Source organism: Podarcis gaigeae (genome assembly GCF_964106915.1).
Source record: "Podarcis gaigeae genome assembly, chromosome: 9".
Lineage (NCBI taxonomy): Eukaryota > Metazoa > Chordata > Lepidosauria > Squamata > Lacertidae > Podarcis > Podarcis gaigeae.
The window spans coordinates 75,404,702-75,423,461 of NC_139685.1; the positions used below are offsets into that span (position 1 = coordinate 75,404,702).

An 18,760-nucleotide genomic window follows, 5' to 3' on the forward strand; every position below is an offset into this window, starting at 1 on the left:
GTTCAAAAAATGCAAAGGCAATGAGGTCTAGTGGGCAAACACAAGTATTTGACAAGAGATGTCCAACTGCGTCCAATTACTCCTGTGTGGACTCTGGGTTAGCTTCCTTTTAAGAAATGGTTGCTATAATTTAGCTGTGGAATTTGTCACTTTCATTCCAATGTCAGCTGCCAATCATTTTTCTCTCTGTGCATTCATAGCAGAAGAGGTGCACCTTCATCTAGCTCTGAGCAATGAATGGTTTTATGCATCTGTTTGCTGTCACAAGTCATACACCACATAAAACAGTAGTTTTAAGTGAGGTTACAAAAGAGATACAGAGGATAAAATCAATTAAAAATAACCACAACATCAGAAAAGCTTACTTAAGATGCCTACTGAAGAAATAATAATAATAATAATAATAATAATAATAATAATAATAATAATAATATCACCGAGCTGCTGCAGTTTGCCTGATCTCAGCTGGAAGGAATTTCCACATAATTGGGCTCGCCCTGTGGGGCCACCAGTAGCAACTCTCTCAGATACTTTGGCGATTGGGCAGTCCTTAAAGAATTGGGCAGCCCTTAATGTTTCTTAGGGACGCGGGTGGCACTGTGGGTAAAACCTCAGTGCCTAGGACTTGCCGATCGTATGGTCGGCGGTTCGAATCCCCACGACAGGGTGAGCTCCCGTCGTTCGGTCCCAGCTCCTGCCCACCTAGCAGTTCGAAAGCACCCCTAAGTGCAAGTAGATAAATAGGGACCGCTTTACAGCGGGAAGGTAAACGGCGTTTCCGTGTGCTGCGCTGGTGCTGGCTCGCCAGAGCAGCTTCGTCATGCTGGCCACGTGACCCGGAAGTGTCTCCGGACAGCGCTGGTTCCCGGCCTCTTAAGCGAGATGAGCACGCAACCCCAGAGTCGGTCACGACTGGCCAGTACGGGCAGGGGTACCTTTACCTTTTAATGTTTCTTGTTATGGGCTTTTAAAATTAGCACAAGATCCTCCACTTTGAAAAGCAGCAGGGACTGTAAAAAGAACAGTAATTATTCAGTTCCTGCGGCATGAGGGACTGATGGCAGGGAAACTTTGCTTGGTTTTTTGCAATTGGAAAGGCTTATGGGTATGCTGACCTTCGAAAGAAAAAAGAGAGACTGCAGGTAGACTCTCACAGCGTCTGCCTGCAAGTCTAATTCATTGTACTTCCGATTCTGTATACCAGCGATTAATGTCCCTGGAAAAGACAGGTCTCGGTTTTCCCCATGGCAAACTGTTGGAAGCTGTCTTTGGAGTGTGAAAATGTATGCTGATGCCATATTTGCTATGGACATGCTCAGTTGGAAGTACCCTGTATAGGAAGTATGGGGCCAGGCATAGTTATCTGGCGTTATCTGAATGCAGTATACTAAGGCAAAAATGAGAGCAGTGGCCCAATGCTATGTGTCAAATTCTGCAACAAAGGGTGTGTTTCGTTTAACCTCTTTGCAGCTAGCTAATTTGGACTGGTACAGGGACACGGGTGGCGCAGTGATCTAAACCACTGAACCTAGGGCTTGCCGATTGGAAGGTTGGCGGTTCGAATCCTTGCAGCAGGGTGAGCTCCTGTTGCTTGGTCGCAGCTTCTGCCAACCTAGCAGTTCAAAAGCATGCCAAAAAGTGCAAGTAGATTAATAGATACTGCTCCGGCGGGAAGGTAAATGGCGTTTCCGTGCACTGCTCTGGTTTCGGTTTTCCATTGTGCCAGAAGCGGCTTAGTCATGCTGGCCACATGACCTGGAAAAACTGTCTGCGGACAAACGCCGGCTCCCTTGGCCTGTAAAGCGAGATGAGCGCCGCAACCCCAGAGTCGTCTGCGACTGGACTTAACTGTCAGGGGTCCTTTACCTTTTTTACCTTTAATTTGGACTGAGGCTGTGATGTGGTAGTTTCCTGGAAAGCTGGTCAATCACAATAGTGCCAGTCACGCCAGACTTCTAATAGTTGTTTGCCCCTGTTAAACAGATATAATTCTTAGTAGCAGGTGACGTCCAGCTAAGTAATACTCACAGCAGTCTTGTTGGAATCAATGGATCTATTCTAGTATGACTTAACTGGATATCATTCTGTGTTGGGTGATGCAGGTTTGCACCCTTGGTTTGCTTCATGGTGATAATGATGAGAAAAAAACCTGAATTTGTACCTCCTAGTAGAAATTCTGAATTTGTACTCCCCCAGAAAATCTCAGAATACTAACTTTGGGGAGACTTTATTGCTAGTGAATCTGGGGACAGATAGAATGGATTTTCTAAAAACTGTAACTGTATGCCGGATGCTTGAGGTCCCATTTAAATAGTTTGTCAGCAAAATCCACATTAGGATCTCTAGTATCACAGAATGAAAAACAAATATCTCTAGCAATATTTTAGCATTTCCACAAAGGTTGTGAGGAGATACTTTTAAAACACTTTGGCAAGAAGAGATGACAACACTTTGCTGAAAGGAGGGGAAGGAGAATTACGAGAGTATAAGGATAATTTATTGGCTGTATTCATATTGAAGTTTTTTTTAAAAGTAAAAAAGAAGGACTAAATCATGACGGGATGCTACATTTTTAGTTTCTCTTCACAGGCTTACTGGAAGTTCGGGGTATGTAACAGATGGACCTGGAAACTATAAATACAAAACGAAATGCACATGGCTTATTGTGGGAAGGTAAGAAGCAAACACCTTTATATTCACGGGATGGAATTGGGCAGTATTCTTGCCTGTATGTAGCTACATCATGATGTTTTTAACTGCTTTCCCGTTTGGCTTATTTTTTTGCTGTCCTGTTGCTAAACAGGAAAGAATTGTTCTTGAACAATGATTGAAACTGGCCCTAATTTTGCATTCCACCAGTTTTATGCTGTTGTTTTTTGGACCAAATTTAAAAACAGTTTGTAGGCCATGGCTGGTCCAGTCCGTACAAAAACGGCATCCATCTCGCTTTACTTTGGGGGATAAGACTTCTTCCTGGCCTATAGCAAAGACTACAGCCTGTCATTTGGAATAGAGCTATGAGGATTAAGCCCCAGAGAATCTCTCACCACCCATTTCTTCAGGCTGTGGTTCAGCATCAGCAGAGATAGGGAAAGATCCGAGTTATATCGGGTGACATAATTTAAAAATACCAATAATTTGGTGGTTCGGCTTTCTGATCATAGCTACTATTCTCCTTGGGTTGGCAAAAGAGAGGAAAAACAATTATTGTTCTCCCTCAAGCTTAAACTTGTGGGTCGCAGCCTAGCTGCCCAGATATTGTGCCAAAGGCAAGAGGCAACATATTTCATGACTTTTCCTCTTGTGCAAGGAAACAAAACCCGGCATTTCCCCAATGAAAGCTGGGACTTCTCTGATCCTGTCCCAAATTCACATTTATTCAGACAGACCTTCAGAGGTTCTGTCAACCTTTCAGTCAAGGTCCTTGCTTTAACTACAATGATATTTGATTTCCCCCCAGCAGATTTTAGTGGTTTCTTAGCAGGATTTTTTTTTTTTAATTAAGAATGGCACTTTTATCGTTCCATTCCTATTGAAGGGTGCTTCTGTTTTTGTTCAGTCATAATGTTTTGTGGTATTTTTAGGCTGGATGCTGGCAAACCCAACCTATTTTGAGATTCTGGAGCGCTTCATGCATTTACGTTTGCGTGCATATGTTGGGTCAGATGTGACAGAATATATATATCTACACAACTGAAATTTCTACATAGAAGCAGTTGCCTGTATTAAAGAAGCACCCCCTGCTTTGTTAACCTTATTCCTGTGCCTGCAATATGTGAATTAGTTAGGAGATGTCATTGCAGTCCTTGATGTGAAAGAAGAGAGCAAAACTGAATATAAGTGAGGAGACTATGCTAATTTTTTGAGATACATCCATTGTTGGACTGGACATTTTCAGGCAAAATATATTGGGGTGGAGGTGGGGGGTTAAAATGTGTGGCACCCCCAGCTGCAGTCTATAAAGATTCAGCCCCACAACAGTGGCACTGTGTGACTGCTTTGATAATATTTCCTTCCTTTGCAAGTCCGAACTGCCAAATTATTGTCAGTACAGTTGTACCTCAGCTTACATACGCTTCAGGTTACATACGCTTCAGGTTACAGACTCCACTAACCCAGAAATAGTGCTTCAGGTTAAGAACTTTGCTTCAGGATGAGAACAGAAATCGTGCTCTGGTGGCGTAGCAGCAGCAGGAGGCCCCATTAGCTAAAGTGGTGCTTCAGGTTAAGAACAGTTTCAGGTTAAGAACAGACCTCCGGAACGAATTAAGTACTTAACCTGAGGTACCACTGTAGCATGAAGCTGGTCAGCAGAACCTAGCTTTTACATAGGAATATTTCCTCATTGTGTTGAGATTATAATAGCCTGCAGAATTTCAGCTTTGGCTAATTCTTCAGAATTTAGTAAAACCTATTGTATGGGGACTAACTTGGAAGAAATGCTCACTACAGAAAAAGTGGTGATGGAAGTTATGAGGCAACAGTCATTGCATCACAATAAAATAACCTGAAAGAATAGACGATGATACAATATTAGAGGCCAGCTGTGGCTTTGCTTACAAAAAAGAGCAATATGTTGAGGGACTGCGGAAATAACGCCGCTTGTTTTCTTCCCACAGGCCGAACTCGATCCTTAGGCTCCGTTTTAATCATTTTGCAACGGAATGCAGCTGGGACCACTTATACGTATATGATGGGGATTCGATTTATGCTCCATTACTGGCTGCTTTTAGGTAAGCCCCAGAGAACAGTGTGAAACTAATTGGTTTGTCGTATTTGTTTGATGCGATTCTTCATGTTTTGTCTTGAAAGTCTGCGGTTCTTTTTTTTCTGTCCTTGGATCAGGAAACGTAGGGAAAGTATTATGTGGTATATTTTTTGTTTGTAGTTCCCACATTACTTGAGTTTCTAGCCCTTTGCAGATCTGTGCATGTGGTGAACACAGGAAAAGCCTTTGCACAGCAGTCTTCACTGTGCTGCCGCTCCACTAGTTTTCCTTTTGACTCACATTGGAGCTTTGGCTGATTCCAGCCAAATGTGATGGGTATGCATGATTTGGCCACCTTGAAAACCTTTTTCCTTGCCCATCAGGTGCCTTGACACTTCTGTATTTCAACAGGAGATGCACTTGGGTTCCATGTTGCTTTTATTCGGGTGCTTTAGGAAGTTGTCAAGACTGAGAACTTGACAGTAGTTCTGTTTCTTCTTCTTTGCCCAGATGTCATATAGTGAGGCCGTGGTTCATCTGGGAAAATAATATAGATCTCTCCCACCCCAGTCATTAGCAAAGATCTTGCAGATACTTGCTTTGAATTGCATTTTCATCTGTAAAGCTGAAGTGAGCTTATTAATGGGGTTTCAGGAAGCTTACAGTGTTTCGAAATGGCATAAACGAGAAATCACTGCCTCGGGATAAACACCGTTTTATACATAGAAATAGTCTTTTACCTTCTGTTTTATCTTGAGATGAACTTGTTTATTTTGACACTTGCCAGTTTGGCAATCCAGAATTGGCTTAAGTGAACTTAATTTAGAGCAAGGTTAAGCAGATGTTTCTGTGTTTGGCGTCTTCAGCTCATGCTGTTGACAAACTTATAAGCGTTTCTTCTTGCAAGTAGGCAAGCTTTGATATTCCCCCAGGTGCCTAAGAATAATGAACTTCCCCATCGCTTGTCTATCTGATTTGCTGCTGGCTTCTACAAAGTGGATTCTGATCCCTAGGTAGTATAATGCTGACTACAGCTTGACTCTTTCGATGATGTCTTCATATGGCCTAAAGCTTCCAGGTGCTGCTGTAGATACTGATGACAAACAAAGTTGGGCAAGTGACTGCCTTGACACCTTGTAAGCCCCAACTTCATTAAAAGTCCCGCCCTGCCTAATGGATCTACTGTCATTCAGTTGCATCATACGAAACCATCATTGTAGCAAGAATCAAGACTGACATGCTTAGCTCGGTCTAAGTCTCCTTTTCTCTCCCTTGACTGCCAGTGTTGCTTACACCTTCAAATGGCAGCTGGAACCTGACAGCTGCCTAAAGCAACCTCATTGGACTTTTGCTCCGTAGATACCTGCATCTTCTGGTGCCTTAAATAGCAAATCCTGGGTAGTCAAGTAATTTTCCCATTCTGGAATCTTGGCTGGCAGGCAAACAGGTTCCTTCCAGAAGAATAAAGTCCTGGCATTCTACTGGTTAACTCTGCTATTACAATGGGTTTGTCTATGAACAACTACTTCAACGGCCTGGAGATGTTTTAATAGTTCTCCACTGTGATGGGAAAACAAAGCACTTGTTGTTCCTAGCTGCCCCTTGGTTGAACAATTGGGTTTACTTGACATTAAGCTGTGATGAAACATTGACTTTAGAGTGACAGGCATAAGAGGGCTGCAAATATATAATTAATCTTTAGGCACCTGAGCCCTATGAGGGTGCGTCAAGTGTGAAATTATTTCTCTTAATGCTTTAATGTGCAAAAGTCGAGTGGCAGTAATTTTTCTCTAGAGAAGGTCTTGTTTGTTGGAACCTTGCATATACCAAGGGGTCTAGCCAAAGGATTTCTAACCAGGAAAAAAAAAGCATTCAAATTGCATGAAAGTGGTAGACGAGATTGGACAGGCTGTCTCAGGTGTGTGATATGGGGTGCTGACTCTTGCACCCCATGCACGGCCCACCTTAGCTATTGTTGTTGTTCAGTCGTTTAGTTGTGTCTGCCTCTTCGTGACTCCATGTACCAGAGCATGCCACGCCCTCCTGTCTTCCACTGCCTCCCGCAGTTTGGTCAGACTCATGCTGGTACCTTCGAGAACACTATCCAACCATCTCGTCCTCCGTCGTCCCCTTCTCCTTGTGCCCTCCATCTTTCCCAACATCAGGGTCTTTTCCAAGGAGTCTTCTCTTCTCATGAGGTGGCCAAAGTCTTGGAGCCTCAGCTTCAGGATCTGTCCTTCCAGTGAGCACTCAGGGCTGATTTCCTTCAGAATGGATGCGTTTGATCTTCTTGCAGGCCATGGGACTCTCAAGAGTCTCCTCCAGCACCATAGCTATACCATTTGCATATTATGAGACATGCACCATTTGCATATTATGCACCTTTTCTGTGCCTGAAAGGACCTCTGTTCAATGAGAAGGTCAGTTCTTCTGGAAGTCTGCACATGCCCCAGAACTATGTGTGTGATCAGGCTTTGCTTTGATCAGTGAGAACATCATTGTGATCACCACAGTTGTGTGAATCAGTGCAGATGTAAGCTGGAGGTGCGTGGCAGTCATGAGCAAACAAGAGGTGCCAGAATCCGGTGCTGTATCGAATGTGAGCAAGACGTATAATTGGCTGGTTTTTATATTACTTTACTGTTTTCATTGGAATTGTTGCGTTCTTAGTTTCTATGTTTGAGGTACCCCACCCTGGCATCACCTGCTTGATGAAGGGTGGGCTAAAAATGAAATAAATAAAAAGGGCTCTGATCTCTCATTTTGTGTGTTTGTAGTTCTCAGCTAGCATCCCCTACCTTAATTAGATGAGTACCCTTTTGCATTGTTTGAGAAGCCCAAGAGCTCTTTATCTGAAGGACTGTTTGGTCCAAGGCTGGTTGAAAAGTGAAGAACCATTGGAAGGCACAGAGAGGTGCCCACCCACAGCCAGCACCTGGAGAGATGGATTTCCATTCAAATTACAGAAATTATTTCTACACATACAAATTATCACATACAAATATGTGTCCTCTTTCATTCCCTTTTGGGGTTGATTCATTCTGACTTCGTGGCAATTCTTAGGTGGCATGCTATCTCCGAGAGAAATATTTTTATTTTATTTTATTTATTAAATTTATATACTGCCCTTCATCTGACGAGCACATGCAACATGAAAACTCCCTTCCATATATGTGTGTGTTGAATTCTTGAGTGTTTTGCCTCCTGTAATTTGGAGCATTTTATATGTAGCTGAAACCTTTCCATTCTCGAAAAGTACAAATGGAAGATAAATGGTGTTTGAAAATATGTTTGATTTTGATCGCTTTGACCTCTTCCTGATTTTTGAGAGAGAGAGAGAGTTTAAAGGGACAAGATAGATAACTGATCCCTGTTAGTTGCTCTTGCAAGTGTCTTGTTCTTATCCATTTGATTTGATTTTAAATGTGCATGGTTGCATATTTGCCCATCGAAAGATGATGATGGGAGGGTGTTTTTTTTTTTTAATGCGTGCCTTCATAATTAAAACCAGATGCATTATCCAGATTAAATGATTCGGATATTGACTCGGGTGAATGAGAGTTTCATTTTAGTGACTAAGGCTGCAGTCCTAACCCCACTTACTGGGAAGTGAGCCCCATTGAATCCAGTAGAACTTAACTCGGAGTCGTCACAGTTTGGCTTGTGCTGCAGGTTGTATAAATTGCTCTACTCAGTGATACTGATGGTATTTGTGAACTGTTCGACGGTCAGATGTTATGTTTTTGTCTCCATATATTACTTTGTTGGCCAGCTTTTCTACTGATAGGACTGTGTGGAGTCTTCCATCTAAAGCTATGTCTTTGATGTTGCATCTTTGCCTGTTCTAGCTCCTGAAACCCTCTCCTAATGCAGCTGCGTCTTGTCTTGTCTCCCCCTGTGCAGTGGCCTGATCGTTCCCGAGAGGGAGAGCAACGAGACGGTCCCAGAAGTTGTAGCCACCTCTGGTTATGCTCTCCTCCATTTCTTCAGCGATGCCGCATATAACTTGACAGGATTTAACATCACCTACAAGTAAGTTGCGGCTACGGGTATGCGAGGAGTGCCAGAATGAAAGGCTTTGAAGTACTGCTTTAAATTCACTTGTCAGTTTCTCCCTGCTTGCATTTACAGTTGGTTTTGAAGCAATAGCTCCTTGTGGATTTAGCTTGCATCTTGAATCAGCACTTCATTTATTTGAAGAAAACACACCGATAATGTGGTTTCTGCCCTGTTAGGTTTGGGCAGGTGATTATTTTGGACTTGCTGGGAGCATAAATAGCTAACCATACCTATGTTTTTATCCTGTGTGTCTGGTATATTGATAGCAGTTTCCTCCCCTATTCTACTGGCAAATGCAGAATGTATCATGCCCTGCTCTAAAAAAAAAGGTTAATGTTATTACTTATACTTGGATCTTTCAAATTCCCAATTTGTGATTTCTAATTCTTTACATTGAGCTGGGATCTTTAGACACACACTGAACTGGGATCTAAAACACACCAATGGAACGAATGGCAATCTGGGATGTAGCAACAAACATTTCCAGAACTTGAAATTCTAGAAACTGTAGCACCATCTTGTGGCATCAGTTGGTATTTCACTGTACAAAACCTTGAAGAACAGAAGAAGCTGATTTATATCAGGTCAGATGATTTGCCAGTCCAGGCCAGTAGCATCTTCTCTAACTGGAGCAGCTTTCTAGGCTCTTGGCAGATTTCCCCCAACCCCCTAACTTGGAACCTGATGGTTCTTAACTGGATTTGCTGGGGATTGAACCTTGGATATTCTACGAATAAGGCATGTGCCCTGCAGTGAACTGAATGACCCTTTTGTAGTTCCTTGTTTAAAAAATACCCCATGCATATCCCAGCTGCCCTGACTCAGCAGAGTTGAAGAAAGTGATTTGATGTACAAGTTTTACTGATCCAGATCTCCTAGACTGGAGAACGTAAGCCAGCCTCCTAACTGGAGAACGTAAGCCAGCCTCCTAACAGATGAGGCTCACATGATCTCACCATCATTTATTTGTATGTCGCCTTTCCATAATTAAAACCATGTTCAAGGTGGCTCACAACATGAACAGAAGTAGTCATAAACAATAAATAAAACACATCAAAAAGTGGCAAAAAAGAGACTAATAAATTTAATGAGTAATAATCACTGGGGAACATTTTTTCCCCCATTTTTTGTTCCATGAGATTTTTCAAGTGTTCTTATATGTTCTTTCAATGCTGATTTCAAATCTGAAATCGATTTTCATGTACAGTGGTACCTCAGGTTACATATGCTTCAGGTTACAGATGCTTCAGGTTACAGACTCTGCTAACCCAGAGATACTACCTCGGGTTAGGAACTTTGCTTCAGGATGAGAACAGAAATCGTACTCCGGCGGCGCAGTGGCAGCAGGAGGCCCCATTAGCTAAAGTGGTGCTTCAGGTTAAGAACAGTTTCAGGTTAAGAATGGACCTCCAGAACGAATTAAGTACTTAACCCAAGGTACCACTATACATGCTATAGTTATATTTCAATTTCCAACTTTTGCCGATATGTCATATTTACACTGGGGATAAATAAACACTGACACATTGATCTACCCTAACCACATGGTAATTATTGTTTTGCAAACTTAATTTTTCTTTATTTTTACAGTTTTGTAACCTAAATAGTTGTATTTTTCAGATCAGACCATGGCTTCTTCAAGTAGACAAAAATGTATAAACAAGCCTGATGCCTTTTGTTATGTATGTGGCTGCAGGTGTCAATGCAACAAACTTTTTGTTCCCAGTGTAATCCACAATCATACCATTATCTCTTTTGAATATTTCACCTTCCCTCACCTGGGCACAGCCATGTTATCTCCATGAGCCCACTATTTTGTAGCTCTGCAGATCCTCCTTGTCTGGCTACAGAACTTTCTAGGTTCTGCCTATCAAACCCTTACGCTCAGATCATTAACTCCAAAGGCTGAAAACTTTCTGATTCTGTGCACTAAGTCTTCAGAAACATGTTTCAAAAGTCTGGAAGAGTTCTGTCCTTTCTTCCCCCTTTCGCCGAGCATAATTTGGTTGATTAAAGGGCAAAATTGTATTGCATTCTTTTCTTTTTCTTTTCCCCAAATTACTATGACATACTGGGTTTCGATCCGGACGTTCCTCCCGAGGGAGGAGTAAAACTGCTAGCTACCTGATCATATTTGGCATGAGTCTTGGTCATTTGCTGTTGCCAGTCTCCCATTTACTGGTGCTATGACAACCAATCTTTGATATGACCTTTTCCTGATTCTCTGTCTGCAGCTTTGATGTGTGCCCTCATAACTGCTCTGGCAGAGGGGAGTGCAGGGCCACCAACAGCAGCAAAGTGGTTGAATGTGAGTGTTCAGAACATTGGAAAGGCGAAGCCTGTGACATTCCATTCTGCCCAGACGACTGTGGCTCCCCAGAGAGAGGGTTGTGCAACGTGAATGGTACCCAAGGATGTGTTTGCAACTCGGGCTGGCAAGGTAGGTGGCAAATGCCCTTTTGTGATACAAGTATTAGAGTTTGAAATGCTTAGCAAGGATTTGAATGGTGCTGGCATTTTTTGTTTCCAGTTTAATGTGAGCTCCCGTTGCTCTGTCCCAGCTCCTGCCAACCTAGCAGTTCGAAAGCATACCAGTGCACATAGATAAATAGGTACCACTGTGGCAGGAAGGTAAACAGCATTTCGGTGCACTCTGGTTTCTGTCACGGTGTTCTGTTGCACCAGAAGCATTTTATTCGTGCTGGCCACATGACCTGGGAAGCTGTCTGTGGACAAACGCCGGCTTCCTTGGCCTGAAAGCGAGATGAGCACCACAACCCCATAGTCGCTTTTGACTGGACTTAACTGTCCAGGCATCCTTTACCTTTTTACCTTTACCTACATACTCGGATAGCCGCCAACACCTATCCCGTCAGCTATCTATTTGGATTCACTCATCCTGCTTCCCCAAGCTTCTTGGCAGCTTTTGTTCTGCTCCTAGGGTGGAAATTTCTATTATTTCTTCCATTCTTCTGCTGCTCCTATTCTTCCTCCCCCTAGTCCCTTCTTATCCTTTTCTTTATTCAGGTCCTCTCTTCCTCCCCCTCCTTATTAGAGCTTATTACCTATAAATGTCTGTCAATATAAATGAAGCTCTTGAGTGCTGGAAAGTATGTAATACTGTTCTAGACACATTTGGTTTTGCTTCTCCTAGGTACAGACTGCTCAGTACCTGTCCCAGCAAACCAGTCGTTCTGGACTCAGGAGGAATTCCACATCCCCAAACTTCCTAGAGCATCTCATAAAGCCGTAGTCCAAGATGATGTCATGTGGGTAGTTGGTGGCTACATGTTCAACCACACGGATGCTCAAATGGTTTTGGCGTGAGTACAAACAAAACTTCAAAACGTTTTAATGGGAAATGGTAATGAGGGGTTTCACTGTGCTCTTGTGTTGACCTGTGCTAAATTTAGAGGGAACCAAGATGTTGGGATGAGTAACAGCCAACCGTTTGACTGCAGTACAGTGCTGGCCCTGCTCTCCCTCTGCTCTTCTGAAGTATAGTAATAATAATAATAATAATAATAATAATAATAATAATAATAATAATAATAATAATTTATTATTTATACCCTACCTATCTAGCTGAGTTTCCCCAGCCACTCTGAGCAGCTCCCAATCGAGTGTTAAAAGCAACACAGCATTAAATATTAAAAACTTCCCTAAACAGGCCTGCCTTCAGATGTCTTTTAAAAATAGGACAGCTGCTTATTTCCTTGACATCTGATGGGAGGACGCTCCACAGGGTGGGCGCCACTACCGAGAAGGCCCTTTGTCTGGTTCCCTGTAACCTCACTTTTCGCAATGAGGGAACCGCCAGAAGGCCCTCGGTGCTGGACCTCAGTGTCCGGGCAGAACGATGGGGGTGGAGATGCTCCTTCAGGTATACAGGACTGAGGCCATTTAGGGCTTTAAAGGTCAGCACCAACACTTTGAATTGTGCTCGGTAACGTACTGGGACGTATCGCTAAGCTGTTTCTTGCCTTGTGCTCTCCCTTTCCTTAAAAGATGGTGGTACCTGGTGATCTTTCTACAGTCTTGCACATGGGCTCTGTGGCTGTGTAGAGCAAGGCTCGAAACCTTCTAGAGCTAGGTGGAAAGGTTTTTGTGGCTCAGAGGGCCTGGCTCCTTCTTGCCGTCTCCCTCAGCAAAGCTCCTTCTTGGTGGCAGAAGATGATGTGTCATTAGGAACTTTCTTTATGGGCTCTCTCTGCAAAATGCAAAGCTAGGCTTTCTGCCCCCTGTCTACCTTATTCTCTGTCATTTCCTGTGTATTTGTTTCATCTCTGTTTCCCCTGTGATTTATGTGATGCCTGGTGCTGCTTCAGTCGCAGCTGAACACCATGAGTGGCAGTGAGTTTCTGTGGTGGCCATGATTGCTGCCTCTTTTTTTGCTTCAGTGAAGGTGGACAGGTCCTCTTGTTTTCAGGTGGATGTTGTAGACAGGTCCTCTGGTTTTCAGGTTACCTTGTGTAAGGAGGTCACCTTGGCAGCAGATGCCACAGCCAGAGCTCCCAGAGCTTCATTGGCCAAGCAGCTCGGCTTTGTCCTCTCGCCCTTGTTATTGATGGCTGAGTCTTTCCCCATGGACCCTTCCTAAGCAGTTAACAGGGGAATGCCTGGCACCTGTAACTGCTTAGGAAGGGACCATGGGGGAAGACTCATCCATCAATAACAAGGACTAAGACAAAGCTGAGGAACTGTGCTCGAATGATGCAGCCATGTGAGTGTTGCTAGTTGCATAGATGTCTTCTGTGGTCCCAATTCTTCTCCCTGATAGGATACCAGTTCCATGGGGGAGACTTGCAGGGCCAGTCTTGCATGTAATTGTTAGACATTTTGATGCAGCCTTTGAAGCCTGGCACCTGCTTGCAGAAGAAGTGTCCCCCAAGCTACGGGCAAAGGGTGCCATGGGAGCCTCTTAATTGTGTATATTCCTTTCACTGTCTCTCTGTATTGACTATACAGTGGTACCTCGGGTTACATATGCTTCAGGTTACATCCGCTTCAGATTACAGACTCTGCTAACCCAGAAATAGTGCCTCAGGTTAAGAACTTTGTTTCAGGATGAGAACAGAAATCGTGCTCCGGCGGCACGGCAGCAGCAGGAGGCCCCATTAGCTAAAGTGGTGCTTCAGGTTAAGAACAGTTTCAGGTTAAGAATGGACCTCCAGAACGAATTAAGTACTTAACCCGAGGTACCACTGTACTTCATTAAGCTAATACAGCTGAGGTCAATAAAGGCAACCCAAATAGGTGGCAATTCACAGAATTGTGTCTGGAGCTGGCTCACAGCCACCAAACTCCAGGGTAAAAAAGTTTCATGAAGAAGGTCCTTACTCAACTTCAGGGAGAATATTTGGAGATGGTGCTGAACAAAAATAAATAAAAGCATTCCTCTTGTTTCTGCTGCTTCTTTCCTGTCTTGCTTGAATTCATTTTGAGGGTCTGTTTTCTCTATCAAAGAACCACAACAAACGCAGCCCCTTATATTGCCAGCAGAAGCACTGGAGTCAAATCGGTTTTTGTTTTATCCGTGTGCTAGTTTGATCATTAAACACCCCTTTTAGCATTTTAATGTGTTTGCCCTATTCTTGTCCCATATGCATTATGAGAAATATAATAACAGCTTTGTGCTCGGAGTGCAAAAGGGATACATCCGTGTATTTTACCTTTTTCATTATGCAGGTATAATCTTCTTTCCGGAGAATGGCTGCCCCTGAACAGCAGCGTGAATGCAGTTGTGATCAGATACGGGCATTCCCTGGACATACATGAAGTAGGTGACTTTGCTGGAGTTATTGAGGCTGTGATTTGTGTTCACATTGTATTGTAATGGCCATTGGCTGCAAACATTAAAATCGATTGGACTATTATTAGAACTATTGAGGCTGTGTTTCCAATCTGGTTTGAAATTCTGGGCCTGCTTTGGGCGAACTCTTCTCCCAGTAGAAAAGCGGAGGAGAAGCATTCAGTATTCCATGTCTGTTTTGGCAACCGCCCAAGTTGTACATTCTCTTGATAGTGTTGGTGGGACATGACGCAGATCAGCGAAGGGCTCATCTTTGGGCGTACTCTGTTCTCTGGGGATCAAGTATGCTGAAGCAGCTCTTTGGTGACTCTTAAAAAACAGTGAACGGACGCGGGTGGCGCTGTGGGTTAAACCACAGAGCCTAGGGCTTGCTGATCACAAGGTTGGCGGTTCGAATCCCTGCGACGGGGTGAGCTCCTGTTCCTCGGTCCCTGCTCCTGCCAACCTAGCAGTTCAAAAGCACGCCAGTGCAAGTAGATAAATAGGTACCGCTCCGACGGGAAGGTAAACGGCGTTTCCGTGCGCTGCTCTGGTTTGCCAGAAGCGGCTTTGTCATGCTGGCCACATTACCTGGAAGCTGTACGCCGGCTCCCTCGGCCAATAAAGCAAGATGAGCGCCGCAAGCCCAGAGTCGGCCACGATTGGACCTAATGGTCAGGGGTCCCTTTACCTTTACCTTTAAGAAACAGCGAGATGAGAGCAGACTAAAGAGCTTTGATATAGTGTCTTTATTTATTGCATTTGCATCCCATCTTTCCTCCAACCAGATGATGCAGCTGCTCCTTCCTCTATTCAGGTTAGGCTGAGGAGGAGAGGCTTGAGCAATGCCATGAAAGTGACTTCCTGGCACAAGATAAGATGTGATAACTGCAACTGGAGTGGATGGTTCTAATAGGGTATTTTAAAAATCCACATGGAGGAGAGGCCTATGAATGGGCATTAGTTCTGTTGTCTACATTCAGCCCCCATGTTCAGAGGCGTTGCACCAGTGCGTAAGCTTTTATGGGGAGCAACCGTGAGAGGAGGCTATATCCTCTGACGCAGGGCACAAGGGCACCTGGATGGCGACCAAGGTGAGAAGCGAGATGCTGGACTAGATGCGCCTTTGGTCTGATGCAGAACCCCTTGCTCTTAAGTTCTTGTGGGTTTCGTAGTGAAGCAGTGATTTGAGTCCAGGCATCTCCACCCCCCAAATCCAGTGCTCTATCCATGACGATTCATGGATTAATTCCAGTATGAAATGGGATAAATGCAGTATATTCAGCAAAAGAAGGAAAACGAGCCTCGAATTTAATTCTGCTTCAAGGAGTGCAATGGGAGCCATTCACAGAATGGAAGAATTTCCTTAGGAGCCCGTTTAAGACAGCTTGGCATGGAAGGCAGACTCTGTAAAAATGGGGGTGATCCATCGGTGGAAGGATGATGCTGCAGTTACTGAGCTTGGACTGGAAATTGAGAGAAGGACTTAAACAAACAGTGATTATTAATCTCCACACTGTCCTTCCTCCTTAAGGAAATCAGGGTGATGCTCATTAAGCATAAACAAAACTAAGCGTGCCAAAAAATTGAGTATTCATCATACGATACTTAAAAGGCAACTAGAAACAAAACACGGCCAACTAGACTAAGCACCTTTGAAACACCTGTGCAAATAAGTTTTTACCTCATGCTGAAATGATTAGAATGCTTGTGCCAGCCGTGTGCTTGTAGGGAGGGCATTCTAAAGGGCTCTCTCTTCCTTGTTGATATACAACAAATCTCACCTGGCAGAGGTGCACAGAAGCTCATCTGAAGATCTTAGGATGTGGGCAGCCCTTCAGGTATTGGAGGGTTTTAAAGACAAATTGCCTTGGAAGCGATCCGGCCGCCGTGTAAGTCCTTTAGAGTCAGTGTAATGTGAGTCCATCTGGCCGTGCCAATTAAAATTCTGACAGCCACATCCTGTATGAATTGGAAGCGCCTGCGTTGTCTTGGAGGGCAACCCCATGTAGAACGCATTGCAGTGATCCAGTTGGGAGGTTACCAGACAACGGGTCACTGTGGCAAGACGATTGCTGTCCAGGAACAGCCACAGCTGGCAAAACAGCTGAAAGTAATGGGCAGCACTCTTATGCTACTAAGGCCTGTGACAATGCTGGAGCCAGGAGTTGCCCCCAGACGACATACCAGGGGGAGTGCAATCTCATATAGAACAGATTGTGCAGCTAATTCTTGGACACCGGAGCTACTTATCTGCCGTGCCTGCATTGTCATAACTGAGCCTCAGTTTCTTGGCCTGCATCCAGCCCATTTATGAATCCAGGCACCAGTTCAGCACTTGCACAGTCTCACCTAACTCAGAGGACAGGAGAACTAAGCTGAGTGTTGCCCACATTCGAATGACACCTCCCTCCAGGCCTCCTGATCTTGCATAGTGGCCTTGTATGCTAAAGCTGTGGGGTTGAGGAACAGATTCCTTAGATGTGTCATAGAGCAGGGTGAGCTTGCCATGTGATTTGCGGTGCCTCAGTTGTTTGCCCATTAGGGCCACGGAGGGATGTTATTTCCCCCACATGATTTTGTTTTCTCTTGAGTGCTTTCCACACATCTCCTTCATCCCCCACCACCCTGGCATTTGAGACTCCACACTTAGGGACAGAATATAGGAGGAACAGGATCGTTTTCCATTCCATTAGGTGAAATTGTAATATGCAGAAGAATGTCTGAGATTATTTCGTTTCTTCACAATTTGGAACATTTTCTGTTAAATGCTGATATTAACTGGTGAAAGGTGGTTGTGAGGCTAAAGCTGGGTGGATGCTGGGTCATTTATTAGATTGTTGGTAGCTTTTTTTTAAAAATCATTTTTATTAAGTTTTCCATTTTAACAATCCAATCAAATTACTGTATTTTTTGCTCTATAAGGCTCACCTTTTTCCTCCTAAAAAGTAAGGGGAAATGTGTGTGCGTCTTATGGAGCGAATGCAGGCTGCGCAGCTATCACAAAAGCTAGAACAGCAAGAGGGATCGCTGCTTTCACTGCGCAGCGATCCCTCTTGCTGTTCTGGCTTCTGAGATTCAGAATATTTTTTTTCTTGTTTTCCTCCTCCAAAACCTAGGTGCGTCTTGTGGTCTGGTGTGTCTTATAGAGCGAAAAATACGGTACATTAAATATTCAAAATTATACATATACATATCAAATAATCCAAATATTCTGCCGAATTATAATTTTTTTATTGGGACTTCCCATGTTTCAAGTTCAGGGGGCCTCTGATCAGATTGTTGGTAGCTTTTCACATGTGCTGGTGAACGGTGGAAATGATTGTATTAGAACATTCATTCTGTGATATGCAGGTGTGTGCAAATTCCAAGTTCTTTCTTTCCAAGGAGAGCTGTTTGAAGTGCTTATGAGTTTGTTTTCTTATTGGGTCATTTTTTGTTTAGCAATGAATTCTAATGTGAAATAAACATTTATCCCCCCAGAATAAAATCTACATGTATGGAGGCAAGATAGATGAATCTGGAAACGTGACCAGTGAGCTCTGGGTGTTTCATATTGCAAACCAGTCATGGGTTCACGTGACCCCGAAGACCAAGGAGCAGTACGCTGTCGTTGGCCACTCAGCCCACATTGTCACGCGGGATGACGGCACTGTTGTGATGCTGGTCATCTTTGGGCACTGCCCTCTTTATGGATACATCAGCAACGTGCAGGAATACAACCTGGGTAGGTATTGCTTTGACAGCGACTCTTAACTTATCGTTCATGAAGAACTAAAGAGGAACACTTTACATAAGACTAATTGACAAATTTCCTTCTTCCACCTGTCCCCTTTTAATAATTCCAATTATACCGTCAGTTTCAACACTGGGTTGTATCAAATGACATCTGTGCGTGAGCAGAAAAGCATTTTACTTGTGCCATGGGATGTTCCCTTCCTTTCCATTTCCCCTGTGGCTTCTGCTTCCTGTCCAACATCTCTATGGGGAGCTCTCTAGAGCAGATTTTTTGGGGGTGGGGTGGGGGTAGAACGGGGGGGGGGGGTTTGCAGTGGGAAGAAAGGGGAAGCTCCATTCAATGCTCCATGCTTGCCCTGTTTATTTTTTTAACACATTGCATTTGCTTGGTCATCATTCTGTATGTGTTTGTTGTCATCCCCTCCTGCAGAGGACTAGTTAACACTATTTTGTCTTTTTCAAAT

The 18,760-nt window shown here is 43.8% G+C and overlaps 1 protein-coding gene across 3 annotated transcripts in view; it reads left to right on the forward strand.

The window, feature by feature from the left end:
- Window positions 1–18,760, forward strand: part of ATRN (attractin) — a 160,395-nt gene that overhangs the window by 45,599 nt on the left and 96,036 nt on the right. For all 3 annotated transcript variants that reach the window (XM_083756248.1, XM_083756250.1, XM_083756249.1), the window contains exons 2-8: window positions 2,590–2,673; window positions 4,620–4,733; window positions 8,612–8,740; window positions 11,002–11,207; window positions 11,922–12,090; window positions 14,456–14,546; window positions 18,042–18,285. In XM_083756248.1, coding sequence (XP_083612374.1) covers window positions 2,590–2,673; window positions 4,620–4,733; window positions 8,612–8,740; window positions 11,002–11,207; window positions 11,922–12,090; window positions 14,456–14,546; window positions 18,042–18,285 — 1,037 coding nt within the window. The remainder of the gene's footprint in view (window positions 1–2,589; window positions 2,674–4,619; window positions 4,734–8,611; window positions 8,741–11,001; window positions 11,208–11,921; window positions 12,091–14,455; window positions 14,547–18,041; window positions 18,286–18,760) is intronic.